Source organism: Peromyscus maniculatus, chromosome 4 (genome assembly GCF_049852395.1).
Source record: "Peromyscus maniculatus bairdii isolate BWxNUB_F1_BW_parent chromosome 4, HU_Pman_BW_mat_3.1, whole genome shotgun sequence".
In the NCBI taxonomy this organism is placed as follows: Eukaryota; Metazoa; Chordata; class Mammalia; order Rodentia; family Cricetidae; genus Peromyscus; species Peromyscus maniculatus.
Genome location: NC_134855.1, coordinates 22,247,386 through 22,267,007, shown reverse-complemented (window position 1 = coordinate 22,267,007; position 19,622 = coordinate 22,247,386). Strand labels below are relative to the sequence as shown.

The following is a 19,622-nucleotide window of genomic DNA, read 5'->3' as shown; positions in this document are numbered from 1 at the left end:
GCTTTAAGACCCAAGATTCAGATGTGCCAGCTCTCTTGGTTCCTGGTGATCCTGGATGCTGGGTGGTAGACCAAGCAGAGGTCTCCAGAGAACCCAGGTGGACTGCACCTCACCTTTCCTCCTGGATCCTGTAACCTATCCCTTTACTTGTTGTAAGTTACTTCAAAATAAACCTCCCTTTTAACTATGTGGAGTTTCCTTAATAAATCCCCCATTAATTGATGCTAGCAAAGATGTAAGGGAAAGGGACATCCACTATGGAAATCAACATGGAAGCTCCTCAAAAAATTGTAAGTAGCGCTACCACATAACCAGTTATACGGAAAAGAATGGGAGAAGGGAGACAGAAACTGGCTGGGTAGTTTTAGGGACTGAGACACGAAAGCAAACCAGTTCTTATTCTTTTCCTTGGTTCTGTCATAGCTAGAGGTCAGAAATCCCAAAGGAGTCTGGTTCCTGATCTGGTTTCTCTTTCTCTCTCTTCCTCTAAATGAGCAGCCCTGCCTAGACTTGACAGGAACTGAGAGGAGGCCCATGGGACTCACTGAGCAGTGCACCCTCTCCTAACTGCCTCATAGCATCCACTTTTTACTTAAGTCCTTCCCTAGCCTCCAGAGTGGCAGCTGAATGATGCACTCACTCCTGCATTCCTGCTGTGTAGGATGCTGACCCTTTTGGTCCTAAACTCCTTACAATCAAACATGCATCTAAAAGTCACCCTCTGTGCTCTGTGCATTTCTTCTTTTTGATTTGTGAGCCACTGACTCAGCACACATTTTGTGTGACCCTGATTTTCTTGCACTTTAACTTCTGAGTCAAAGCCCACCTGAGGTGAGTGAGAATGTTTCCACCGTATTCAAAGACACCGGCCCCCTCTCCTGCTTCTCATCATTTTAATACCATTTATGGACTACTCTAAAGGACTTGTAGCATGTATGGAGATACTTGTATATCCATATTCTTTGCTGTGCTATAGGAAGGAACTAAGCTAGATATCTGTCGAGAGAGCAACAATGAAAATGTACATACATATGACAGAACTTTATTCAGCTATAAAGAAAATGAAATTTTGAAATTTATATTAAAATGAGGAATCTGGAAATCATTATAGTACACAAAACAACCCACACTCAGAAAGAGAAAAATTGCACTTTCTCTATCGCGTGAGACCATACAGGAACGTGAATGTGGCTGTAGGTCATGAAACTAGAAAAGAGGCTGTATAGTAGATGACAGATGTTTGAAGTAGAGGACTACAACAACAGAATACATAAGATAGGGAAGGTGAGAGGAAACTATTGTGAATGGCATGACACAAGCCTGGGAGCAGGAGGCCAGGGGAGGCAAGTAGAGGAAGGAGGATCAACAAAACTAAGTTTTGTGTGAAAATACCACAGTGAAACTTATCACTTTATATCCTAATTTTTTAAAGGAAAAAAATAATAGTGCCTGTAGCTTTTTTTAATTGAGAATCTTGCATTGGTCAAATGAAAGAGGCACAGTCCTGGCCTGAGGTTCAGCCTGGGAACAAACATGGGCGTGGAGGATGCAGAGAGAGTAAAATCACATCCATTAAAAGCTTACCACAATACTGGGAAGTCCCAGATCTATCGACAAACAGCACAAGGGGAGATTAGTATAGAAACCAGAACGGTCATCGGAAAGGGAACTGAGAGGACAGTCTACCACAGTACCACAGTCCTTTAGATGAAAACATGTGCACACAAAGCAAGATTTTATAAAAAGAAACAGTCTGAACTTGACTAAGGGCTTTTCAAGGGAAGGCTGTCATGGACCCAAACTCAGGGACAAAGGCAGTTTCCTGCTGTCCTTCCTGGAAGCTTCCAGCCCAGGATACTCACTAACTCAGCACAGTAGTGAAGGGTCCCATGGAGCAGTGTCCTGTGTTTCCCTGTGAGTCACTACAGTTATCCATCATGCCCAGCTCTTCAGCCAGCTCCTCCATTAAGAAAACCTTTCCTCCCTCAATACTTTCGCAGCTGTCAAAACGTTTGCAGGCCCTCTTCCTATTTGGAGCTAAGTTGATAAGAAAAAAAATTCTTTCCTACAGAGTCTCATACAGAAAAAGCTAGGAGTGAGGTTCCAAATTAAGTATTTGGGGAGCAAAAAAAAAAACAAATAAGAACTGTTTTGGGATCAAAGATGTGCGGGGAAGAGAGGAAGGAACAGAAGTGTAACCGTTTTACATCTGAAACTCTGCGGCTGTTTAGGAGAAAGTAAGGTCACAAGGTTGACTATGTCCCCAGGGCCGAGGGAAAGGGAAAGGAAAGTAACCAAAGCAAAAATGGGTGGATCTCTTTTGCCGAGAAAAGGCCTTTAATTCAATTTTCATCGCTTCCTGCCATAAAGTGCACTCCTCTCTGAATCATTTGTCTAATGAGCATTGGAAGGATCTAACTAAGGCTCTGGCTTTGTCTACGTTCACAAAGTAAAATATGAAAGTGAAATGCAACAATAGAAGATGCTCTGAGAGACAGGCACTTTCCTGAAACATCATTTTAACATCCCAACACTCCTCAGCTGGTCCCTTGGTGGCCTGAGGTATGCTGTGGAGTGAATGGAGCAGCAGGGCAGCATTTTTAAATACCTAGAGCATAAAAATGCAAAGCCTGGCTGCCTGAGTATTCAAGGGGGGACGACACTTCCAAAAGTGCAAAATCATCCAATTTAATTCTGCTCTCGCACATTAAGGACCGACATGAATATCGACCATTTTTATTAACTGTGACCCTCATTTATTAAATACTAAAACCTGTTAGTCCAAAATGCTCTCAAATGTGGTGATGTGTATTTTGAAACTTGCGCATAAAAGTCGGGCAGATGAAATTATAACATGCTTAATAAATTATATCAGCTTTCCATCACTCTTGTATTAATTTGAGAGCTCTCATTCTTAACCATAAAAACTGAGAGCTTTGCAGCGTTACCTGACAGTCATGGTAGCTGTCCTCACTTAGGTGGTAAGAAGTAAGCTGCTCCCAGTATGACAGAGCAGGAAGGTGGAAAGGTCACAAAACAATGGCCTGCACCAGAATTCGTATTTAATGTGGCCTCATCTTTCTGAAATGTTTCCTGACCATCGGGTGGGGCTCAATTCCATAATGATTTTTTTTTTTTATTTTTCAAATGATCAGAGAAAACATTTAAAGAATGTTTTGGAGCTGTTTAAAATACTCAAGTGTTTACAATTCAACAATAAGACAACAACATTCAAGTACTTAACAAATATATCTCATTTCAGTTTTATAAGTAATTACTATGGAAAGAGAGAAGATACACAAAACCAGATTATTTCCCTAAGAACGGGAAAGTGATGAAAATAGATATCTCTAAGCTGTCTACTCAAAGGGAAATTGCAGAGGGTTAAAAATGGGCAACTGAACTCAGTTAGACAGAAGCAATAAGTTCTGGTGTTTTATAAAACTGATGGCATCATAATTCACAATAAGCTGTGATAACTAGATGGGAACCTCAATTACCTTGAATTGATTGGTACACATTATAAACATAAATAAAAATATCACACTGATATACTCATCAATATGTACAACTCTTGGGTGTTAATGAAAAAGTTTTAAATGTTGAAAGTGATGTGTTTTTAATGTAGTGACATTTGGGAGAGGTGACATATGGCTGAGGAGGCTAGTTTACAGAAGAGGGTTCAGGAAGGGTGGAAAGAGGAAGGGTTAGTCCTTAGAAGACTACAAGTATACATTGAACACAGGATGAAAAAGGGTGCTCTTGTAAGAATTCATATATAGAAAGCCTGGAAATAGACGTCTTTTAACTGTCTACACAAGAAGAAACTGTGGGAGCTTAAAGATGCTAAGAACAGGCGATACATCTCACTCAGTGTATCCATGATCCTGTGTCCCATCCCGTCCCCCCCAACCTAACGTTATCTTAACAAGCCTGGCTTCCATATTTTTTGATGTCATTGCTAGCTTAGACATGAATGAATCGTAAAACACTCAAAGTCATAAATTAACTTCTTTGCTGGTGGTTAAGCATGTAAAATAAAGTGGCTACATTGATTTAGATGTAGGAAAGGAGATTAAATGTTTAAATATGTTGTTTTACACTCCCATCATCACGAATTTGCAATTTGGCCTTATTCTGACCCCAAGTCATTTCCTCAAAATATTGTAGTATTGATAATTATGGTCAATTAGATTTTCTTCAGTCCTAAAATGCTTGGGCATAACTTGCCCAAATTAGACACCTTTTGTAATTTTCAAAGTTCTTCTGTCAGATGTGGAATTACACTTTTCAGGTTGGTACTTACATTTTGGCCCACTTGTCTAGCTCTTCTTCCAGGTATGTTTTAACCAATTTTGGCTGAAGGCCAAGGGAATTTCCCAATAAATAGATGGCATTTTCATCCTTATTCACTAAAGATGGATCAACTGAAACAGAAGAAAGTACAAAAAAAAAGTGCTTATTAAATTAATTAATGTTCTTACACTTGACATTGTAAATCCACCACAATTAACATAATTAACTAGAGGAAGGATAATAAATAACTTGCAGCTACTTCCACAGAAGCGTCAGGTTCTGAACAGTAATTAACCTTTTGTATTTTACATTAAAACATAACTTAAACCCATAGAGGTGACATGAAGATCTCGCACAGTTATTGTGCTACAGGAAGAAATCTAAATTAGTAACTTCTTCCAATCATAAATGGCCAAAGGCTTTAGGAAGATTTAAGAACAGTTTTCTACAGGAAATATGATAGCCTATCTAATTGAGTTAGCTTACCAGAGTTTAGGCAAAATACACTTTGAATTACTGGGTGTCATGGAAATGTTTAGAAATCAAACAACATAATGCTATTAGAGTTCTGTATCTTATTATGTGTTTATATATACACATGCATAGTACAAACATCATAAAGTAAATATTGCTCTCTACATCTTTTTCTCTTTCAGATACATCAGAACTTTCCTGCATTTTCCATCTTAGGTTTTAGTCTTCACTTACTGTAGCAATTAAGTAAACAATTCTTATGTTTAAGACCATGGAGAAAAGAACACATTAGTAATAATGGCTACTGGGTTCAGTCCCTGGAACCAGAGAAATACAAAGACCAACATCAAAGAACTTTACTGAATTCATAATTAAGTTACCAATAGCCCCACATTCATTTTGCAATCTGCATTTTGTGTATTGCATGACTGAGTCAGAGGATGTGGCCCAACAGCATGGATGAGCACTCATATTTATCTTATGAGTAGCAACAAGGCATAGTCATCCCCAAGACTTAAGACACAACTTCAACACCAGGACATATCAGGTATTAGTAAGGAAATCACTGGAGTTCTTTGCCAATGCTTTTGATTCTCCTGTCTTCTGGACATACGATGACAACATACTTCCTGCCCTCGTGTGACAGACTTGTGACACACAAGACTGATCTAGGCAAGTCAACTGTGAGCAGGAAGGGTGTGTGTGTCATTTCTAAGCTAAATTCTTTACTCAGCAAAGTGAGGTCACCCAGAACCTACTTTCCCTCTAGCACAACTGCTGAGACCCGCTGTGGCTGAATCTTTTGAGAACCTAATGAATAGAGCATCTCTGCAACAGAAAACAAGCCTGTTGTCCTGTGCCACAGGGACTGTGGGAACTGCTGAGTGGCAGCCATTTAGCTTAGCCATTCCCAGCGGACCAACTAAACCTTTGAGGTATCCCCTGAGATTTGAAAGTGGCTATTCAGAAGGATGTGCTGAGATAGTTTCTACATGAGAGCATCTGTGGAAACTCTGTTTACTAGTGTGATGTTTTCTCTCAGCAAGAGAATTACTCCATGCTTTTGATTATTATGATTTGTCAAATATATTTCATCATAAAGAAAGCTTCAAGGAGACAGGGTAAATTATTCTACTGTGAAAAATGTGAATCATATGTAGAAATATGTAGAAAATGTCAAAATATGCTATATTCTGAATGTTTGGATTCCCTGAAAACTCATATGTTCAAATACTACTTCCCAGACTGTTGGTTTTAGGCAATGAAGGCTTTGGGGCATTGTAAGCTCAGAAGGGCTTTGCCTTCAAAAACATCCAATCCCTTCCTTCATGGAACCACCCAATAAGGAATCATCTGTGAAGGAAAGGGGTCTTACCAGATCTGCCAACAGCTTGATCCTAAATCTCTAGAACTGTACGAGATAATTTTGTTTGTTTGTTTTTTGAGATATGGTTTCTCTGTGTAGCTCTGGCTATCCTGGAATTCACTTTGTAGACTAGGCTGGTCTTGAACTCACAGAGATCTACATGCCTCCGCTTCCTAAGGGGTAGAATTAAAGGCATGTGCCACCATGTCTGGTGAGAGATAAAAATAATCAAACAAACAAATAAAGATAAGTACTAAACTTTCTCTTATCAACTATTGGACATCCTTGTTGCATGTTTTGAACTTGACACAACAAAACAGGTGTTAATGTTACTTAGACATTTAAACTGAAACTTAGTGGTAGGTGAGTGGGAGCAATTTAGAACTCTGGGTGTAGCATAAATATTGCTGGATACTTTGAATCACTCTAGAGTGAAAATTGTGAATACAAAGCAGAAAGAACAGAAATGTTAGAAAAGCTTAGATTTTTCCCAGAGAAGAGCATACATAGGATGAAAATGTTGAAGGGGTTGGCATGATTTTAAAAAAGGCAATTAAAATGGACTGGAATGATAGGGAAGACAGCTTGTTGAGACCCGAGGACTCAACAAAGCCATCTGTGGCCAAATAGTGAACATGTAAACTTATGTAGAAGACTTTCCTTTGAGAGAACACTGTTCACACTGAATAGCCTAGGGAAGTATTTTCCCAGGATCAGCTGCATAGGTATTCTGAAGTAATTGTAGTCATGGTTTAAATGAGGTGGGTGTGGGGGTTCAAAGGAGAGCTACTGCTTGAGCTGGGGGCTGACTTGTGTACCATCCAGGAGATGCTGGTTTTGCAGGCATGTAAAAGGCAAGAATTACAGGGTTATGTAAGCTTCCATCCAGACTTTAAAGGAAAACCTAGGAGGCCAGGCAGTGTATAAGAGTGCCAGGATCTCTGTAGGAAGTCTTTGACAGGGCAATGTTTGAAGCTAAGGACACAATGGAGACCCCTGGAAGTTAGCGATTCCAGAAAAGTTGAATGTTCGCCAAGAAAAGCTATTTTGGATCCAGCTGAGACAGAAGCCGAGTAGAGTGCCTCTTGCAGGTGGCAATGTAGGGATAAGGCCACCCAGGATCTTGTAGTTTTGAATTATGACGCTACCTGTCCCGAACACTGGATGCACAATTACAAACCCCTTTACGGGGAGGGGCAGAGGAGGAAGTATAATTATGTAGCTCAGGTTGGTCTCAAAATCACAATTCTCCTGCTTCAACTTCCAAAGTGCTGGAATTATTGGTGTGCACAGCCATTTCTTCCCAGATCTATGTTCATTAATGCTTCCCCTGTTGAGTTTTGGTCTTTGGTCCATCTCTCCTCTCTATACCCCACACCCCTTTTTCCCTTTCAGAACAGAAATATTCACTCTGTACTGTTGTATCTTGGAGGAATACAGCCTTTAATTTCAGGAGATACTGGATTTGAACTTTAGAACAATGTTGCAACTGCAGACATTTTGAAGACTCCTGGAGATATTCTAAATGCCTCTTGCTTTGTGAAGTGGACATGTGCCTTGGGGGTCAGGGGTGGGATTTTAGAGTTTGAATAGGAAATGGTCCTGGGCTCATGTGTTAGCTTTCGACCCCTGCTGGTGATGCTATTTTGGAACTGTGGAAACTTTAGAAGTTTAAACCCAGCTTAAGGAAGTGGTAATTGTGCCATATTTGGGAGGCTAGACCTTGTTCCAATTTCTCTCTGTCTCGTTGTTTCCTGGGCACAGCCCCTTTATTTCTTCACACCCTTTTATCATGATGTTCTGCTTCAGTGTGGTCCAGGCAAGTTCAAGTGGTTAATTGTGCACAAAAACCTTTTAAAATGTGAGCATAATGTGAATCTTCACTTTTTGGAGTTAATTTTCTCAGCTATTTTGTCACTGTGAGGAAAATTTTAAGTTGTATAACTGCACACATTAAGAAGGCCTCCCCAGACCTGCCCTTTCCTAAACAGAAAGGAAGGAGGAGTAGATTGGGGCATGGGAACACAGGGGGTGTGGGGGACGGACTGGGAGGAGAGGAGAGAGAAGAAATTGTGGCTGAGATATAAAATAAATAAATAATTTTATTGAAAGAAAAGAAGGCCCCTCCCCTGAGTATGTTTGGGGACTGGGGAAGAGATTGATAGGAGAAAGGGTCCCCTGTCATTGAGGCCTATATCTATGGCATAGAATCTGGGACAAGAGTAAACAGGAGAGAAGAGTTTCTTACAGGATCGGAGTTCAGAGGCTCTGAGGGGCCCTATACAGCTTACAGGCCTGCAGGAAGAGGGAAAGGAAATTCCAAAATGAAAGAAACAAAATCTGCTATCAAATCTTGTGCTAGTGAATTTGGTCCTATTTTAAAATCAAAATTATATCTATTCCAATAATTTGACAGAAAGTAGATTATTAATGACTTTGGAATCGTACAAAATAAAATACCCCTCTTCTTCAAATTGAGCTTCCTTCCTTCCTTGTTTTGTCCTGGTAATTGAATCCAAGGCCTTGTACAATGTAGCCAAGCGTCTTACTGCCAAGTAATACTTCTAACACGATCTTCCATCTCTTAACTCTAACTTGTTTTATAGATAGGTCATATAGAAAAATCATAAATGAATTTCATTTTATTTTTATCACATTATTGCCCTTTAAGCAAATTTCATCAGTCAGTCATTGATTCACCTGGATGATATTGCCTGCAGGTTCAACCCTCATAATATTACAGTGCTCTTCTCTCTCTCTCTCCCACTCTCCGTTCCTTTTCTTAAAATTTTTAGAAAAAAATATTTACTTGGGGACAGAGAGCATAAGGTCAGCAATTTGAGGAGAGTTGAGACATGGGTTGAGGAAGAAACTTATGTAAGTTCACACATAACTTACTGTACAAAATCTCTCAAGAACTCATTGTCAGAAACAGCATCTGTGATAATTGTTAAGGACATAGCATCAAATAGTATGAAGTAAGTAACTGGATGGGTGTTCAGAGGGTCTTCAGACCAGACAGCAGCTGAACAGAATTTATCATGCACGTTCATGTTCATGAACATGTGGACCAAAAATAGTTTCTCTTTTCCTTCTTGTTCTAATCCTTGCTGTTTGTTACAGTACAACTATTTTTTCTATATTAAATAAGAAGAAAGGAAAGTAGGTTAAACAGAGCATTTCCAAACTGCTTTGGAATCATAGGACATTTATGTGTTCCCTGAGTGCCTAGAGGTTACTCTGCATCTGTGCAAGCCATATCCCTTTGGTTACATCATTAGTTGCTAGGCTAGCCAAGACTCATTGTTTCTTGTTGTTAAGATGATTGTGTCAGAGCCAGGTGGATCTCTGTGAGTTCGAGGCCAGCCTGGACTACCAAGTGAGTCCCAGGAAAGGCGCAAAGCTACACAGAGAAACCCTGTCTCGAAAAACCAAAAAAAAAAAAAAAAAAAAAAAAAAGATGATTGTGTCAATTGTTACTGATGTCACATTAATCATTACTAATAATTATCTCCTCTTACATTATAGCTTGAGTCCACATCTAGAACTTTCTAAAATGTATTTGTATTTTTCCTATCTCCAGTGCATTCTAGGAGCAACTCCTGAGAATGTAGGTCTGGGCACATATATAATTCCAAGTCCGTAGTTCCCCAACCCCAGTCTTTCACAACTTGACGTCTTATGAGTGTATTAGATCACTTCTTTAGTGCTTCATATTCATGGACTAATGTGAGATTCCTTCTAACACACACACACACACACACACACACACACACACACACACACACACACACTGCCTTTTCTCTGAGGTAAATTTATTCTTTTCTTCCAAAATGAAGTTAGTATTGATTCATATCAGGTGTTAATGTTCTTCAGGATATTTTTAATCATGAAAACTTCTTTTATTTCAGTATATGTTTAATTTGATGTCCTGCAAAACCAGTTATTGTAGAAATGATGGCACTGACATACCTCTTTTCTTGGAATTAAGGGTTTCCAATTATGTCAGAGTTTTTACCATCTCTATGTTTTGGTTTTGTTTTCACCCTCACCTGAATGAGCTATTGTAATCTACTTTTAAAGTGAACTATGACTAATAAATGCCATCTTACTGGAACCCCCAAAGTTGGCTAAATCCTAACACCTGAGGAGGTTGATTCTTTGGACATCTTTTGAGATTATCTTTTAATTTTTTCCTTCTAGTCCATCAGAAGAAAATTTTCTTTGAATTGACCTCACTCTTACTGGAAGGAGGAAGTAGAGGTGACCCCTCTGTTTTTTTTTTCCTTCTTTTAGTCTATACTGTTTAGATCTGCTTCGAATGGCTTCTTGATCTGGAGCCCTGAGGATCTGTGTCCAGGTTTGACCACTTGCTGCTTTTGTATTGTCAACCCCAAGTAGACAGAAGAGTGAGTAGTACTCTTGTTCTACACCAGGCCAGGCTCTGCTCTTCATGAACCCAGCTCTGTCAATCATACCATCTCTACTGCAGTGTTTTTGGTTTTTCCATCAGCATGGAAGCACCTGTAGAGAACACCTAAGACAAGAATGGTGGCCATGAACTCATGAGTGTCTGCTTAAAAGAATCAAAGAGGTGTTGTTGAATTTCTCCCTAGGTCACCGAGAAATTCTTGTATGCTCTTAATTTCTTTATCTGCCAAGTATCTACAATATGTTGCAGCTGCAACACTTTGCATTATAAGCCCTCTGGATTTATTTCCAATTTAACTATTCCAAAATTTAAGAACAGGACAGTTCTTCTCTAAGAATTTCTCACAAATGAGGAGGTCTAACACAGAGAAGCTTGTGGCAATGGAGGGTAGAAGCCCAACATCAGATTGTTGTCTGGGTTGATTTCTGTGTATCCCATGAGGAAGGCTCTCTTCTAAATCTCTATCCTTATCTGGTAGATGGCTATCTTCATGTGCAGTCCTCATTGTATCTCCTGTAATGTGCCTCCTAATTGCCTCTGTTCATAAAAATACAAAGTCATGGTAGATTAGGGATAACCAAACGTGACTAATCTTTAAAGTAACATTTTTTTCCACATGGCATTTTTATTTTTTTTACAAGCATGTGGAGGTTGGAGGACAATGTTGAGGAGTCATTTTCTCCTTCTACCTTGTAGTATCCAAAGACTGGCCTCTGATCATCAGACTTGATACCATGTGGGTCCAGCCACTGAGCCACATGGTATCATTCACCTTCAACATGGATTTTGAAAGGATATATTTCAACCCAGAGAAGACTCCACAAAGGTTTAATTCACTCCACACTTACTTAAGAACTTGTAGAAGCACTTAAGAATTTCAACTTTCTCTATATAATTTTATTAAGCTAAACTTAAGACAAAAATTTGTATTTATTCTGGAAGTCTCCATACTTGGTCATGGCTACAGTTTGGTTATTTGGAATGTGAGGCTGTGGAAATACACTATTACAAATCTGAGTAACAAGTTAATTAATAAAAAATGCAATCACTTTGGTCTTTACTTACTCTGTCATTCAGTGGATATAATTTGTGTGAGAGCAAAATGACAGCAAATTATTTGAAAGGTATTATTTGATTTTATTTATAATTGTAGTGTCAAGTAATATTTCAATGTATAACATAGAATTAGTGTTCCAATGACTAAGCCCTGTACCCGACTTTCACAAAAAGAACTGAGAATTTAATACCTACTTGAGGCTATGCAACAAAGATCTAGCTAAAAAAGAAATAAAACAAACAGAAATAAGAACAGTTTAAAAAAACAACAATAACCTCATCAATAAAAAGTTGATTTCTGCCGGGCGGTGGTGGCGCACGCCTTTAATCCCAGCACTCGGGAGGCAGAGCCAGGTGGATCTCTGTGAGTTCGAGGCCAGCCTGGGCTACAAAGCGAGTTCCAGGAAAGGCGCAAAGCTACACAGAGAAACCCTGTCTCGAAAAACCAAAAAAAAAAAAAAAAAAAAGGTGATTCCTTACAGGAAGACAGAAGGAAGCACCAGATGATGATTTCCATATAAGACAGGGGCAAATGACAGAAACTAACAGCTCTGTTAACACAGATTCCTTCCTTCAGGTTATTTTTCAAGGATTACATATTACAGGGTGCAGAGGAGTAAGGTTGAAGCAGCCCATTTGGCACAGTTGACTCCTATCTCCCATTTCTCTTGGTCTTTTAGAAGGTCAGCTAAATAGCTTGGTTTTACTTTGTTGATGGCAGCCTCCATCAGCCTTCAGTGCAGATCGCTGCAACTGAATTGCAGTCTTGGTCCAAGATAGGACCTAATTTAAAACAATGACCCTTATAATTATTTAACAGTTCCAAGTTTGGTTAAGCAACCAGAGAAGCCAGGCAAAGAAAGCCAAATACTACTTGTTATTTTACAAAGATGATGAAAAAAAGCCAACTTGAGTGTGTAATTGTGGTTACTAAAGGTTGAGCAAGATAAGGACAAATGTTTGGAGGCAGGTCAGAGAACCGAGTATCAAAGTTCAACTGCAGGAGTAAACTCTGGTATCTCACTGCACAATGGGCAGGATATAGATCTTAACTGTTTGGAACATCATGGAGAAGCAGGAGAAAGGGACTTGATGGCTTCAAACATAAAGCTCTGACCAGGAACTGTACCTGCTCATCACCGTGATTGGATCAGTACACGCTGTATGCATGTGTTAAAAATAAAGTGAAATTTCTGTGTCATATTGGATGCGAAGTTTCATCTTACACTTGTCCTAAATTCAGAAAACCAAAGTCTGACTTGTTTTTCTGTTGCTGATGTTGTTTCAATCCCTCCATCAGAGCAGAAAATAACGATCAAAACCAAACCAAGGACACTGTAGAGCACAGAAACTAAGGAAAAGCTTACTCAGGCTTTGGTGCATCTAGGTTAGCTCCTTCCCTTGGGAGCTTATTGTAAGTATTCCAGAAACTTCTCTCCACATAGGACCACCAGGCCCTTAGAGTAGTTACTATTCCCTTCAGCTGACATTTCACGTCTGCTGCTACTACCTCTCACCTCTGGTGGCAAAGCACATTTCCAAACCTTCTGTGGAGATGACTGAATCCTACAAGTAGATTTCCCAAGTGGGGCTCTTTGGAGTGACTTAAGTTCTGCTGGCTTTTACAGGGTTGATTAAGTCAAAGGAAATACACCTTTAGTCATTGCAGGCATACTAATGAAGCTATTTTAAGTTGTAATTATTTTAATGTCTGTAAGTAGAGCTTTATGTCTTTTATATGTATGAATTTTCTATTACACCACTTTCCACACACACAAAATGGGCTCATTAGATGTTTAGACCATTCACTTAGTAATATAATTTGTTCACACAAGCTCTTAATTGAAAATACATCGCATACCAGTTCCAGGTATGTTATGATTGAAAGAGGTAAACTGTTTATTATTTTTAAATCATCTAAGTATATTTATATACTTATATATATATAATTATTTTATACCTAATATGGTTGCTGTTGTTTAAAGTGATTATGACCTGTTAATGAAATAATGATTCTAAAAATACTGTAAATGCCAAGCAAGTCTTCTTGTGCTTCCTTAGATTTACTTTCTAGTCTATCATTTAAAAAAAAAAACCTGAAAAGAAATACCAGCATCTGTGCTAGAATCAAAGATTCTAATTAACTTGTTCCTATAGATTGCCCCTCTATTAAGCATTAAAAAAAATCGTCCAAGGAATTATCCAGGTTTACTTTGGGAAGTCTTATACTCAACTCAATTCTCAAAAATCACAAAATGAGCAAAACACAGAGATTGCTCGAGTTTAATGGAATTACTGAGGCCATAAAGGATATTTTACATCCCTCTTAGTATGGCATGTAATTTCAGGAATATAAGACTTGAGGAATCCCACTTAAAATGCTTTAGGATTCAATAACACAGCCCTTGTGAACAAAATCGTCCCACTCTTCACATGATTAAATGTATATTGTTCAGCATATTTAGTAAGTCAAGTGGCTCATGTTGGGATCTAGCTGACAGGTTCTGGTCAGCTGTCTCAAAGACCGCACTCTCAGAACAATTCTATCTCCTCAGAGCAGATACACAAATATAAGCAATAATGATCTCATATTGAGAAGCCGGTGGAAGTTTACTGTTACATTCAATTGTTTAATTAGAGGTTTAATTTACATTTACTTTCATTCATGTGTGTATCTGTCTGCCAAGCACGTGCAGTGGCCACAGGAGCCAGAAGAGAGCATCAGGTCTCCCGGTGATAGAGTACAGGAGGTGGTGAGCTGTCTGACATGGGTGCTGGGAACCAAACTCAGGTCCTTTGGAAGAGCAGCCAGTGCTCTCAACCTCTGAACCATCTCTCTAGCTCATTATCATCATCCTCATCATCATCTTTTTTCAAATTATGAAGGGAACCCAGAAGTGACTATGTAGCTTTACAGAACATTTTAAAATGCGTACAGAATATTTAGAAATAAAATGATTGTATAATGAATTCATACGTTAGCGACTGAGTTTACTGTGTGCCTGGTGTGAACTCAGGGTGTATGAACCACAGTCTTGGCTGTAATTTATACATCAGCATTCAGTGTGACTATCGGCAGCTGCACTCATTCATTTTCGGCAAGATAAAACCTTCAAATTTCTTTCTATGCAATTGATGTTTGTTATTAGAATTAATTAGAATACAAGATTAATGTTCTTTAATTATTTTGAAGGACACGTTCTTTTTAAAAAACAAATGTTGTCCAGTTTTGAAATTCTTTTCTCTGTGAACCAGAGAACAGCACTTTGTACTTTGGAGATGTCAAAGTACAGAGTGACATAAAAACGCAAGGCTGTCAAGGCCGAGGTCCTGACGTGGGAAGCATGTCAGGCCCCAAAGCTGCTTTGACAACATTGTTTCCGGACAGATTGTTGTGATAGCTATCAGAAGAGCATTTATGGTGATGTTTTTGGCCTGAGGGCACAGGGGAAGAAAAAGAAATCAAAGAAAATGAAATACCTCTGTGAGATTTAACTCCAAAACTACATTATTTGCTTTGAAAGAATTCATATGTGACATGTCTTTCCCTATATGTGTATGTGAAGACGTGACAACATTAGTGAACAGCTATCTGACAGGTGGGATTCAGATGTTATTACAGAGCTGTTTAATTTGAAATTGCTAGAATCTCTCTCTCTCTCTCTCTCTCTCTCTCTCTCTCTCTCTCTCTCTCTCTCTCTCTCTCTTATTTCCTTCCTTTTTTTGAGACAGGTAGCTCTGGCTGTCCTGGAATTCCCTATGTAGACCATAGTGACCTTGAACTCACAGAGTCTGCCTCTGCTTCCTGAGTGCTGGGATTTTAAAAGTATGTGCCACTCTGCCTAGCTCTAAGCTAAAATTTCAATGTTCAATGCACCATTGTATATGCTGTATGTTCAGCCCCACTTTGATAAAAATGGAATGATAGCTGTCCAGCCACTGGAAGTTTGAAGGAAGGCCATGTTACTGTCGTGGCCAACTCCATGTTGTATCTGACTCCCTCTTATTTCTTTTCCTGGTGGAGCTATCCAATCTTTCTCCTCTGGGGTTACCTTCCATGCCAAGAATAATAAAACTCATCGGTGAATCTAAGAGGCGAATATAAGAATCTACTTCCTAGGCTACAGTGTCCTTCCTGTGCCAACAAAGCCTTGCATGGTTGACTTTGACATAATGTTCCGAGGTTATGATCAATCACACTATAAGGCCAGACAGGCTGGGTGATGGGCCACTGTGACAATCCTAAGCCTTGTCTTTGTTTCTCTTTTCCATAGAGCAAACACCAAGACTACAGTGAGCATATGCGGATGGATTTTAGAGCATTGCCTTCAGTTCTGCCCAGTGCCTTCAGGTTGCTAATAAGGATCTTCTCCTTTCAAACACATCTTTCTCCCCACAGCCTCTTGGTCTCCTGGCTGTTGACACGAGGCTCTCTGAGTGCCCACTATCAGTGCTGGGCAGTATCCTCAGAGGCTTAGGGAGGGGGAGTAGAAACAGGGCTCTGCTTTGAGGTGTTGGCCTAGTTTTGCAAGCATTCCATGAGCCTCAGTTCCATCCTCTCTGGAAGAGCCATCTGTGCTGCTGCACAGATGAGGCCTTTAGAAGGCCACCTGATCCCTCTTCCTTGCCTCCCAGGTGTTTCTGGATACCAGAGGGCCAGGGAAGGAACAGAAAGACCACCACACAAAGTGTAACTGGAGGCACTGCCCACTCAGAGCATTTCAAAACAGCTTTTTTACTCTGCTTAGTAATTGGCTCAGGCATGGGAGACTCCAGCATACAAAACCTTGACACTAACAGCTTAGATGATTGTGTCCAGCTCCTGTGTCCGTCTGCTGGTGCCTGGAATGACTATAGTGACGAGAACTTTTCTATTGAGCTTGTTGATAACATTTCTGCTACCTCCCTGACAACTGTGCAATAAACCTCAGACATAGGGCTCTCCCTACTTCTACCCCATGCTCTTCTCTGACTCTCCTCTCCAGGACTGGTGGGTGGTGTGGCCCCGTCTGATTGGAATCCTGATCCAGAGTTTTGTGTTATCACTGGGACATCATAACTATTTATTTAAGAAAGCATAAATGAATTGCTTTTGTTTTTATTTTCAATTTCATCTCAATTGAGAATTTCTTTTCATGTTAAAGGACAGGGACAGGGAAATGGGCAGAGTGCAAAGACGGGGAAGGGAAAGGAAATAAATGAAAGATACTCTGTTCTTCAAAGAAGCACAGTGTTTTGGCAGGTTAATGGACACAAAATGGTTGCTGGTTGTGTTACAATCACTAGGTGAAAACACAGAGGGCCCAGATGTGCTTGTTTCGTTCACGTTTTGATTATTCGGAGCCCCTCATTACCAGAAAGAGCCAAGCATATAATCTGAACTCACTAGGTACACACTGCCTAATTGTAAAATTGTTCCAATCTTAATAATTGTGGTAGTAATGTAACTGGCTTGTTATTACAGTTGGCAATATGGAGCTGCATCTCAGCACTCTGCAATAGCACTTAGCTGGGACTTAGGCTCATGTCCATAAATCTGAGATCACGGTCCTCTGAGAAATCAGGTCAAAACTTTAGTTGAAGACAAAGATGCCTCAGAAGCAAAGCAATAGGTGAGGGAAGGCTTCCTTTTCTTCCATTATCTAATACATATAATTCTGCCTGTCAAACTTCCTAAGGAGCAATTCTGTTCCTGGCCATTAAAATGAAAGATGAGGGTACTAATATATTCTGCCTTAAAAAATCTTTTAAAATAAAGCTCTTTTTAAAAAAAAATTCAGTACTGGTACAATGGGTATTTACTTGACTTTGAACTGTGGAAACTCTTGCCTGTATTTTGCACTTAGGTAGCAGTCAGACACAACTTGACACGGTGAAGCACTTCCAGGATGACACTGGAGTCTATTGTGGTGTGTCTAGTGGCCGTCTGATGGTTCTGGAGAACTGACAGCAGAGACATGAGTTGGTTCAACTTAACAGACTTAAATTCCACTCATAGTTTTTAACTTTCAAATGCATTTTCAGTTTGTGATAAGCTAGTTGGGATATAGCTTCCTGTTTAAGGGCCACCTGTAGATTAGGCTAAAAAGTCAGAACTGGAAATACAACCAAACTATAAAGGAGCTTCAGGGTTTCTTCCTATTTTTGAGGAATTCACAGAACCAGAAACCCCAAAGTTGGAGGTCTGTCCGAATTCTAGGAGAATCCTAGTTCTCCTTTACTTGTCAGAGCAGCGTTCCTCTGAAGATTGTGAAGAATGAACGAGATATTTGCAATTATTGCTTTGTTTTCTGCTCATGCCCTCCATCTGATTTTCCAGTAGCAACGTGTTGATCCAGCGCCAGGGCTCTTGGCCACATGGAGGAAAGCAAGGTGGACACTTGCACAACTTGTTCCCAGTGCCCTTGCCCCTTATGTCAGTAGCAGAACATAAACTAAACTCTCAGTTTTCTAGCAGAGGTACATGAACTTGGGCCCTTTGAAGCTGGTTACTGAGCAACCTACAGCAAAATCCTCATCCAAACAAAAATTAAGACAAAAATAACCCTCTCTCAGTAGCAGGCACTTTCAGAAAACCATACAGAGTCAGTCATACATGAGCCTCTGAACTCATGTGTGCATAAAGATCTGGCACTAATTTGTAAAATGGTGCCCATGTGTCTGAGGACAGAGATTTACTCACATTGTAAAGACCCATTAATCTGATTTATGTATTTTACTGAATAAAAGTTGTACCTATGTCTAGTTTACCATTGTTCAGAATGGAATGAGTTCATATCATTATGGTTTGCTGAGTGCCTTAATACTAACATCACACACCACAACATCTCATTAAGTCCAGTTTAATACTATTAGATTTCTTGATATTATCCTGAAGGAACACTAGTTTTCCCTTTCTTTTTTTCATGTCCTCTTATTCTTTAATTATTATTGTTACATATGTCTATATTAATTTATAAATACAACCTGTTGAGTCCCTTTAGTGTTGCTTGAGTGTATATGTATTCAGAGCTGCCCACTTGGGATTGTATAACCTAAGAGATAGAGGATCAGGTATCTACTGGACGATAGTGTCTTCTGTGTATGACAGAGAGGTGCAGCCATGAATCTTAAAAATATGGTCACCATGGCAGGGCGTTGGTGGCGCACACCTTTAATCCCAGCACCCGAGAGGCAGAGGCAGGTGGATCTCTGTGAGTTCGAGGCCAGCCTGGGCTACCAAGTGAGCTCCAGGAAAGGCACAAAGCTACACAGAGAAACCCTGTCTCAAAAACCAAAAAAAAAAAAAATGGTCACCTAAATAATACCTGAAAAATGGTACCCACCACTTGAGATGCCAGTGTGAATGGGATAAATCTCACTTGGATTCACCAATAGATAAATAGCTATAGGCAATCCATGGCTACTAAGAGTGGATGGTTTTAGCTTTTATTTTTGTTTTTATGAGGATGCAAGGCTATGCCCATCCAAAGCCCTTGGGACTTGATCTTCTAAGAGGAAGACTGAGAAAAGTATGGTTCACTTCTAGACTTACCTTCACAACTAATATAGTCTTAAGTAATTTTTGAGTTAATTAGTCTTCTATGCTGTCTGGAAATTATAGGGTGGAAGACTCCCAAAGAAAAAAATGCATTTTGAGGACTTAAGAAGGATTTCCCTATACTCTTGAAGTTAAGTTCCCTTTAGGGAAAAATATACATAACTGTGATTGTGTGAATGAAAACAACTCTCATAGGCTCATACATTTGAACACTTAGTCTCAAATTGGTGAAACTGTTTGGAAAGGATTAAGAAGTGTGACCTTGTTGGAGGAGGTGTGTCACTTAGATAGGAGCTTTGAGGTTTAAAAAGGCTCATATGATTCCCACTGTTTCTCTCTGTCTGTGGTAGTGCATCAAGATGTGAGCTCTCAGCTGTTCCTTTGTTCTTCCATCATAGATTCTAACCCTCAGAAAGCATAAGCCAAAATAAATTATTTCTTTTATAAGATGCCTTGGT

The 19,622-nt window shown here is 39.6% G+C and overlaps 1 protein-coding gene across 5 annotated transcripts in view; it reads right to left on the bottom strand.

The window, feature by feature from the left end:
• Positions 1-19,622, bottom strand: part of Kynu (kynureninase) — a 139,115-nt gene that overhangs the window by 105,020 nt on the left and 14,473 nt on the right. For all 5 annotated transcript variants that reach the window (XM_076569376.1, XM_006974295.4, XM_076569377.1 and 2 more), the window contains exon 3: positions 4,307-4,427. In XM_076569376.1, the coding sequence (XP_076425491.1) occupies positions 4,307-4,427 (121 nt within the window). The remainder of the gene's footprint in view (positions 1-4,306; positions 4,428-19,622) is intronic.